This window comes from Dictyostelium discoideum, assembly GCF_000004695.1.
Source record: "Dictyostelium discoideum AX4 chromosome 5 chromosome, whole genome shotgun sequence".
Lineage (NCBI taxonomy): Eukaryota > Evosea > Eumycetozoa > Dictyosteliales > Dictyosteliaceae > Dictyostelium > Dictyostelium discoideum.
The window spans coordinates 2,062,829-2,072,709 of record NC_007091.3 but is presented as its reverse complement, the minus strand read 5'-3'; the positions used below and the strand labels follow the sequence as shown (position 1 = coordinate 2,072,709).

Sequence of the window (9,881 nt, the reverse complement as noted above, 5' to 3'; positions counted from 1 at the left end):
GTTGAAAGTGGCGCACGTGGGAATACAAAAATGAAAATAATTTTTATATGGAAAAAAAAAAAAAAACTTAAAATATCATCTACAAAATCACAAATTTAAAACATGTCCATACTTTTATGGGTGAATTTCAAAGTGGCGCACGCGCTTAAATTTTTTGAAAAGAAGCTTAATGGAAAAAATCCATTGACTAACTTTTTTTTTTTTTTTTTTAAAATAGTTTTTGTTACCATTATAAATTATAGGATTTACAAAAATAATTGAAAAAAAAAAAAAAAAAAAAAATTAAATAATGATTATAAAAGAAAATACAAAAAAAGAAATTTTAAAATTTGTTATAAAAATAGAAAAAATAAAAAATAAAAATAAATAAAAAAAGGTTTTTTTTATTTTTTTTTTTTAAAAAAAAAACCAAAAATAAAACGAAATCTACTTACATGGATATGTTGATGGTTTTTAAAATTTTTTTTTTTTTTCTTTTTGATTTTTTATTTTTTATTTTATTTTATTTTATTTTATTTTTTTATAAACTAAAAAAATAATTTTATACTCTGTTAATTGGTAATAATAAATGAATAAAGATTAAAAATTTTTTTTTTTTTTTATATTTTAATTATTATTTTTATTTTATTTTATTTATTTATTTTCTTATTTTTTTTTTAAAACAAGGAAAAATGAATAAAAAAAATAATATTTAATTTAATATAATAAATGAATAATAATAATAATATAAATTTTTATTATTGTTTATTTCATTTTTTAATTATTTTTTTATTTTTTTTTTTATTATAAATAAAAACAGTTCTTCTCTTGATTATAATAATAAATAAAGAGTGATAAAAACAATAAGAAATAATATTTAAAGAAATTATAATAATAAATAATAATGTGCACAATGAGAAAATTGGGTTTTTTTTTTTTAAAAAATTACCGAAATTATTCAATCAGGAAAATTTGTTACCACTATCTTTGGACGTAATATAAAATTATGTCGACATTTGTATGGAGAGTGTTAGCATAATTATAAAATGGTTGTTGGTACATGCACTAACAAAAAAAAACTTTATAAAGTTGAAAATCTTGTTGGTTGTGAGTAATGATAACATAATTTTTTATTTTTTTTTATTTTTTTATTTTTTTTAATTTTTTTTTTTTTTAGGGAAAAGTGGGTGGTGTTGTTGTTATCAAAATGGCTCACGAAAAAATCGATTTTTAATAATTTTTTAAAATTTTTTTATATTGTGTATGGTGTCATACCCCTTTATATTAATAGGTTATCAAATTTAATTAAAAAGAATATTAAGTTATCAAATTATTTTCTTTTTTATTTTTTATTTTTTATTTTTTATTATTTTTTTTTTTTTTCATTTTAAAAAATTTCAACTTATTTATTTTTAATTTAAAAGAATTTTGAAGATGATTATTGATAAAATCCATTTTAAGATCTTTTAAAAATTTGAATTTGATTGTAATTTTAATAAATAAGATGGTGAAATATCTAAAGTTGATTTTTTTAATATTTACCATCATTGGATAACCCAATTTTTAATTGTTTCAATGAACTTGGAAGAGAACCAATAAGAAGTTGTTAATTGATTGGTATTAATGGTTAGTATTGATTTTATTAAATTACTCAATTAAATGAATGAATTAATTTTTATATTATTTAATATTTTTAATTATTTTGGTAAAATCAGGAAATTCTTAAATTTTATAAACTTTCAATATTTCTGATCCATTTTGAAATTTTAGTTCTTAATTAGTATTAAAACTAATGTTTTTATATTTCACCTTTAGACTTTTTTTTTTTTTTTTTTTTTTTTTTTTTTTTTTTTTGGAAATTTAAAATTATTTATTACTTTTTTTATTTTTTAATATTTTTATTTTTTTTTAATTTATTAACTTTTATTACAACATTTTTGGATAAATTACCATATTTAATTTATTATTATTATTATATTTTAACTTAATAATCATTTAATAATAATTTCCAAAATTCAAAATCTCTAAATAATTCTCAACTAGAAAATAGCACCATATTTATTTCCTTAGGAAGTTTACATAGATTTAATATTAAATTCTTTAAATAATTCCTTAAAAAAATAAAAATTCAAAAATTATTATTTTCATCTCCAAACATAATAGTAATTTTTTTTTAATTTTTTTTAATCTTTACAACATACTTTTTTATTAATATTATTATTATTATTATTATTATTATTATTATTATTATTATTATTATTATTATTATTATTATTATTATTATTATTATTATTATTATTATTATTATTATTAATATAGATTTGGATAGTTTTTAAAATTATTAGTTTCTAATTTTATTAAAATTTATATTTTTTTATAAATTTATCCTTTTTTAAAATTTATATATTTTTTTCTTTGAAAAAAGTTCGCGCTTTTTTTTGTAATTTTTTTTTTTTTTACACTATTTAAAAATATTTTTTATTTTTTAATTTTTTATTTTTTAATTTTTTATTTTTTAGTTTTCAATTTTCATTCAAAGTGATAGAAGTAAAAAAAAAAAGATTCCAATAATAAAAAAAAAAAAATAAAAAGATAAACCAAAAAAAAAAAAAAAAAAATGAAATCTTCTAAAATCACAACCACTTCAACATCAATAAATAAAATTAAACCACTTCCACCAAATAAATCAAAATCAATAGCAAATAAAAGTAGAATCAAAAAAATTGATATTGATTTAGATAGCGAAGAAGAGTCTGAAGAAGAAATTATAAGTGCTAAAAAGAAATCATCAACAACAACAACAACTAAAACAACTGCAAAAACTACAACAACTGCCACAAAAACCAATCTTAAAGACAACCAAACTAAAGGATCGTTTGATAAGCTTACAAAAAAAACCAGTGATTTATCAATCTGCAATGATAGTGAAGATGAAGATGAAGATGAAGATGAAGATAATCACCAAAAAGTTATACTCGACGAATCTGACAGTGATGAAAAGAAAAAAGTTGAAGTTAAGTCATCTACTTTAAAATCTATTCAAACACCTGAGAGCGAAGAAGAATCAGAAGAGGAAGAAGAATCAGAAGAAGAATCAGAAGAGGAAGTACCAATTGTAAATAAAAAATCTTCATTATCAAAAAAATCAATAATCTCTGAAAGTGATGACGAATTATTGTTACAAACTGTAAATAAAAAATCAACAACTAAAGAAAAAACTTCAAAACCAACAACAACGACAACAACGACAACAACAAAAACAACAACTAAAGATGATACAACTGACACCGAGGAGGAATACTCAGAAGAGGATATTAAACCAATAAAAAAACCAGTTTCAAAGGTAACCAAAAAACAAATTCAAGAAAGTGAAGGTTCAGAGGAGGAGATAAGTGATTCTGAAGAAGATATTAAACAAGAAGAAGAAAAATCAGAGTCTTCTGAAGAAGATATTAAACCAAAAAGATTAACTAGATTAAGAAAACCAATAACAACAACCTTAAATACTACAACTAAAAAGAAACCAACATTAATTTTATCAGAGTCTGAAGAAGAGGAAGAATCCGATGGTTCAATTTATCAAGAAGAATCTGATGATTACCAAGAAGAAGAAGAAGAAGAAGAAGAGGAAGAAGAAGAAGAGGAAGAAGAAGAAGAAGAAAATATTGATCCAAGCAAAATGGTTGATCAATTGAATGGTTTTTTAAAGTATAAAGAGAAATCAATATATATAAATTCAACAAAATCTAAAGAAGGTAAATATTTTAAGATGAAGGATAAAATTTATGATGGTTTATATTGGTATCAAAGAGATGGTGTCAATTGGTTATGGAATTTGTTTTGTAGACATGCTGGTGGTATTTTAGGTGATGATATGGGTTTAGGTAAAACAATGCAAATTTGTTCCTTTTTAAATAGTATGCACAGTCAAGGACATATTAGTCACACTCTTTTGGTGATGCCAGTTGGTTTGATTGAACATTGGTTAAAAGAATTTAACCGTTTCAATCCAAAATATTTGGTTAGAGTATTCCATGGTAACAATACTATCGAGAGAAACAAATCATTAAAGCGGGTAATGAATGAAGGTGGTATCATCATCACTACCTATGGTATGGTAGTTAGTAATGTTGATTCAATGATTGAAAATGGCAGAAAGTCATTTATATGGGATTATGTTATTTTGGATGAAGGTCACAAAATTAAGGAGACCAAAACTCAAATCAGTAAAACTATGCATAGATTCAATGCAAAACACAAGATTATTTTGACAGGTACAGCAATTCAAAACAATCTTCGTGAATTATGGGCACTCTTTGATTGGGTATGTGGTAGTACTTTATTGGGTTCAGTTCGTAATTTCACTGCTAATTTCTCAAAACCAATTATAAAAGCTCATACTAGTGATAGTTCTCAAGATCAAAAGATTACTGGTTCTGCAATCGCTGAAGATTTAAGAAATATTATTGCACCTCATTTTTTAAGAAGAGAAAAGAAAGATGTTTTTAAACAAAATGATCAACCATCAAATAACAATAACAATAACAATAACAATAACAATAACAATAACAATAACAATAACAATAACAATAACAATAACAATAATAAAAATAATGATAGTATTACTATTGGTGAAGAACAAAATAATCAAGAAAATGAAGAAGAGGAAGAAGTTGAAGTTTCAGAAGATAAAAGTGGTAATAAAATAGCTACACCAAAGAAATTGGTTAAAAAGAGAATGTCAATGGTTGGTGGTGGTATTAAAACTCGTAAAAATGATTTTGTAGTTTGGACCAAATTGGCCGATAGTCAAATCGAATTGTACAGGACATTCCTTGAATCTGATGAGGTTAAAGATGCATTGAATAAAACTCAATCACCTTTGGCAGCACTTACAGTTTTGAAAAAGATTTGTGATCATCCACATCTTCTTCGTGAAGAGATGAAAATGATTTCTTTGGATGAGATGAAAGATCTCTTATCAAAGGTTGGTGGTAGTAGTAGATCAATCAATTCTTTGGTTAATAATAGTGGCAAATTTCAATTACTTTTAAAACTTCTTCCAAACCTTCATCAAGATGGTCATAGAGTATTAATGTTTAGTCAATCGGTAAAGATGTTGGAAGATTTCGAAATCTTATTGGATCATTTAGGTTTAACTTATCTTAGAATTGATGGTTCAATTAGTTCAACAAAGAAGAGACAAGAAATTATTGACCTCTACAATACCGATATGAGTTACTTTGCCTTCATTATGACAATTCAAGTTGGTGCTCTTGGTTTAAATTTAACATCAGCCGATAGAGTTTTAATTCTTGACCCTTCTTGGAATACAATTGATAATCAAGCAGTTGATAGAGCTTATAGAATTGGTCAAAAGAAAGATGTTGTAGTTTATAGATTAATGTCTTGTGGTACAATGTAAGTTTTTTTTTTTTTTTTTTTTTTTTTTTATCAATCAATTACACCAAAAAATTAATGTATATATTTTTTATTTTTTATAGTGAAGAAAAAATTTATAGAAAACAAGTTTTTAAAGGTTCATTAATGAAAACAATGTTAAATAATACAATGTCTGGTCAACATAGATACTTTAGTTCTAATGATCTTAGAGAAATGTTTACTTTGGATGATACTAATATTTCTGTAACACAACAACAACTTGAAACACTTCACTCAAAAAATAGAAAAACTAGTCCAGAATTGGATGAACATTTAAAATTTTTACTCGGTTTAGGTATGGTTTTTGGTGTTAGTGATCATGATTTATTATTTTCAGAGGCTGTTACAACTGACCATAGTAAAGAGGATTTGGAAAGAATTAAAAATGGTACATATGAATCAAAAACAAACACATCAACTTCTCACCTTGAAAAAGCTAGACCAAATAAAAAGAAAGCAATCACCTTTTCAAGTAACACTGTAAGTAATAATAATAATAATAATAATAATACTAATAATACCAATAATAAAAATTGTGATTTTTAAAGGTAATCCAATGAACAAAATAAATTTAAATCAAAACCCATCAGTTCAAATTATGGGTGATGATGATCTTGAAGACAATGATGATTATGAAATAGTTATTGACGATGAGGATATTAAAAAGAACGATACAAAACTTGGATCTAAAACCATTGACAATAATAAATATAACAATATAATGACTAGGAAGAGAAGTTTAAGAAATCCCATCTCTATCTTTTCTATTCCTCAACTTGATAAATAGATTTTTGGATTAATAATAATATAACTAGATTTATAAAAATGATAATAATAATAATAGGATTTATAAAATAAAATAAAATGTTTTTGTTTATTAATAGTTTATATTTATATTTATATATTTATATTTATATTTATATGTTTATTTATTTATTTATTTATTTATTTATTTTTATTAGCCAAATAAATCTCAAATTAGAGGAAGACAATATGTAACAATAACAGATGATTATGGACATGAGGAAGAGGATTTGGAAGAAAATGAATATCCAGATATCGAATTTCATTCAAATAGAACATTTGACTATGATACTGGTAGTTTTATTATAAATCCAAAATTTAATAGACATCAACAACATAGCACAATGTCACCAGCTCCTAAACCAACTAAAACTTTATTAAAAGATGTTGGGTTAGGTTCAAAGAGAAAAGGAAATGAACCAATTGAAATTTTAGATGATGGGAATAATAGTCATTATCAATATAATCAAAAACAACAATCAATCGCTATTGATTTGGATGATAGTTTTGACAGTAATATCAAATCACCTTCTAAATTTAATAGTAGTGTTAATAATAGTGTTAATAATTCAATTGTTATTGATCTTGATAGTGATGAAGAAAAAGAAAATCAAGATTTCAATCAATCATCTGTTTTATCAACAACAACAGCAAGTACTCCATCAATGCCTAATATTCAAAAAGCAACCGAGATTAGAGGTAATAAAGATGATTCATTAGAAACTATTCGTAAACAAAAAAATTTCAATTTTTTGGTTAATCGTGCCAAAGAATCTGAATTAAAAGGTAATAAAACAGAATCATTACATTATATTTTAGATGCTGAAGAATTTGCAAGAAATAATAATTTGAGTGAAGCACTCATTCAAAATGATGAAGTATTTAAACATTTAGTAAAAAGAAAGTTTAAAGAAATTGTTCCACCTCCAAACTAATATCTTATTTAAAAAAAAAAAAAAAAAAAAAAAAAAAAAAAAAAAAAAAATGTGCACTACTTTTTTTTTTTTTTAAAAAAAACAAAAAAGATTATTTTATAAAAAAAAAAAAAAACAAAAAAAACAATAATAAAATCTATAATGTTTATTTTTAGAGTAAGATCTAATAATAAATTTAAAAATAATATATACCACACATTTTTTTTTTTTTTATTATTAATATTTAATAAACTTTAAAGTTATTGGCAAAGCATTCTCAGTTATTAAATGTTTAATAGAGTTTGATCTTACTAATGTTATTAATGATGATGGTAATATATTTGGAGTATCAATAATATATTTATAATTTGGACAATAAAAATCCAAATATGTAATTGATTGTGGTAAAATGTTTGGTTCAATTATTTGATTAAAATTACTACTTAATTCACCAAAAATTAAAGATTTCAAATTTATTGGAAAACTAGTACGAAAAATTTTTTGATTAAAATGATCTGATAATTTTAAAAATGTTAATGATGATGGTAGTACAGATGGTAATATTGGATGATTAAACATTTTACCAAATTCTAAATGAATTAAATTATTTGGGAAACTATTTAAATAAATTGGTTTATTGAAACATTTTGATAATTTTAATATTAATAATGATGGTGGTAATAAATCTTTAATTAAATCATCATTAAATTGACTACCAATTAAATTTAATTCAGTTAAATTATTTGTAAATTTGAATGAATCATTCTCAATATATATAAAACCAACATTTTTAATTAATAATTTTTGTAATGATTTTGGTAAAATTTCATTTGAAATTAAAAGTTTGGTTTTATATCCTGAAATTGTTAAATTTAAATTTTTAACACTATTGGGAATTGATTGTTTTTCAATTGGATTTTCATTATAAATATTTAATGTTAAATTTTCAATTGTATTTGATAACATGTCTTTTTTAATACCAATTAAATCGGAATTAATTTGTAAAGTTTTTAAAAACTTTGGTAAAAAATATTTATTTTCATCTTGTGAATTAAATGGGTGGTTAATTGTTAAAATTAAATGAGTTAAAGAATCTGGTAAAATCTTTGCAATAAACTTATTTTTATATCCAGATATATTTAACCTTTTTAAACCATGTTTAAAATCACCAATTTCTAATTCTAACCCACCATTTTCCAATTTTTTCCAAATATTAAAGTTTCAACTGTATTTGGTATAGTTTCATTGGTTATTTTACCTTGGTATTTTGTAAATATTAATGTTTTAATTGATGGAGTTACAGCTACCTTTGGTTTATACCTATTTTCGTAATAGTAATTATTAATTGTATCTATTGATGTTGGTAATTTTTCAAAACAAATTAAATTTGAATATATTCTATCAAAATGAAGTTCTTTTACTGTATTTGGAATAAATGAACAATTGAATGGGATACCTCCTTGATAATACAATTGATTTTAAAACACCATTATCTGGAATATCATTTTTTTGAATTTCTTTATTTTCTGCTATTACAATTCCACATAGGTAATCCCTATATTTATACCTCCTTAAATCTTCTAACCTAAAAAACAATTTAAATTCATTTTGTTTTAAAAGTCTCATAGATTTTATAATTTCATTTTTTAAGTAACAATTTCTCCATATAGAAAAAAATAATTTTTCATTTTTATTTTCAAATTGTTCTATCATTTTTTAATTTCAAATTATTAAATTGTAATTTATCAAGTGGATAAAAAAAATTAAAAAATTAAAAAAAAAAATAAAAAAAAAAAAAAATTAATTTTCATTATTAAAATATCTTAATTTTGATATCCTGGATATCCTTTATTAATTATTTTTTTTTTTTTTTTTTTGAACTTAATTTTAAAAACTAAACACATCCATGTTGATTTAAAACTATTTTCATTATTTCCTATACAGGAAATCATATTTTTTTAAAAACCATTTAGAGAATATGACGTTTTCTATGATGAGTTTACCATATTACATCCAATTTTTAATGTGATAATAAATTTACAAATAACCAGGTACATGATGTAATTTTCATAATATTAATTATTTTATTTTGTTTTATTTTTTTTTTTTTTTTTTTTTTTTTTTTCTCCTTTTTTTTTTTTTTTTGTTTTTTTACATATTAAATTCTACCTCATTTTATTTTAATTATACGTCACTTTTCCCATATAAAATTTTTTAGCACACAAACACCCCACTGACCTGTTTTGGTTTTTGTATACTTTGAATTGGGTTTAATATTTTGGTGACTGTATTAATATTATTTTTTTTTTTTTTTTTTTTTTTTTTTTAAAATTACACAGAATAAATTATATATACATATAAATAAATTTGTATGTATTAACACAGAAATAAAATATAATATATAACACCAAAAAATACAATGGAGGTGGGTGGGGGAGGGGGTGGTGTTAAAAAAAATTTTTAACCCATTTAAAATTTCACTCACTTGTACAACAACCCACTCGCGCACACTCACTAACTCACTCACTCATTCTCTCCCTCATATTTACATAACACCAATTCTCATTATTATTATCATTACTCTGGTTGGTAGTTTAATAATAAAAATAACACTATCATATTCTATATGTGTATATCAACAAAATTGTTTTTTGAGAGAGATAGAGAAAAGATTGTTAAGAGTTGTGTGTTATGTATGTGTGTGTAAGAAAGTTTTAATGGGTGAATAATAAAAAAAATATT

General features: G+C 22.1%; 3 protein-coding genes across 3 annotated transcripts; 2 read left to right on the top strand and 1 right to left on the bottom strand.

The window, feature by feature from the left end:
* Positions 1 to 1,025: 1,025 nt before the first annotated feature.
* DDB_G0288855 (hypothetical protein) lies at positions 1,026 to 1,370 on the top strand (the record flags this gene model as incomplete). The annotated part of the gene is made up of 2 exons (XM_631469.1): positions 1,026 to 1,090; positions 1,157 to 1,370. The coding sequence occupies 2 exons, from the start codon at positions 1,026 to 1,028 to the stop codon at positions 1,368 to 1,370; spliced, it is 279 nt and encodes a 92-aa protein (XP_636561.1).
* Positions 1,371 to 2,596: 1,226 nt separating this feature from the next.
* DDB_G0288873 (SNF2-related domain-containing protein) lies at positions 2,597 to 7,160 on the top strand (the record flags this gene model as incomplete). Its single annotated transcript, XM_631468.1, has 3 exons — positions 2,597 to 5,400; positions 5,484 to 5,901; positions 6,384 to 7,160. The coding sequence occupies 3 exons, from the start codon at positions 2,597 to 2,599 to the stop codon at positions 7,158 to 7,160; spliced, it is 3,999 nt and encodes a 1,332-aa protein (XP_636560.1).
* A 216-nt stretch (positions 7,161 to 7,376) lies between these two features.
* On the bottom strand, positions 7,377 to 8,852 carry DDB_G0288853 (hypothetical protein; the record flags this gene model as incomplete). Its single annotated transcript, XM_631467.1, has 3 exons — positions 7,377 to 8,255; positions 8,330 to 8,598; positions 8,627 to 8,852. The coding sequence occupies 3 exons, from the start codon at positions 8,850 to 8,852 to the stop codon at positions 7,377 to 7,379; spliced, it is 1,374 nt and encodes a 457-aa protein (XP_636559.1).
* Between the last annotated feature and the right edge of the window lie 1,029 nt (positions 8,853 to 9,881).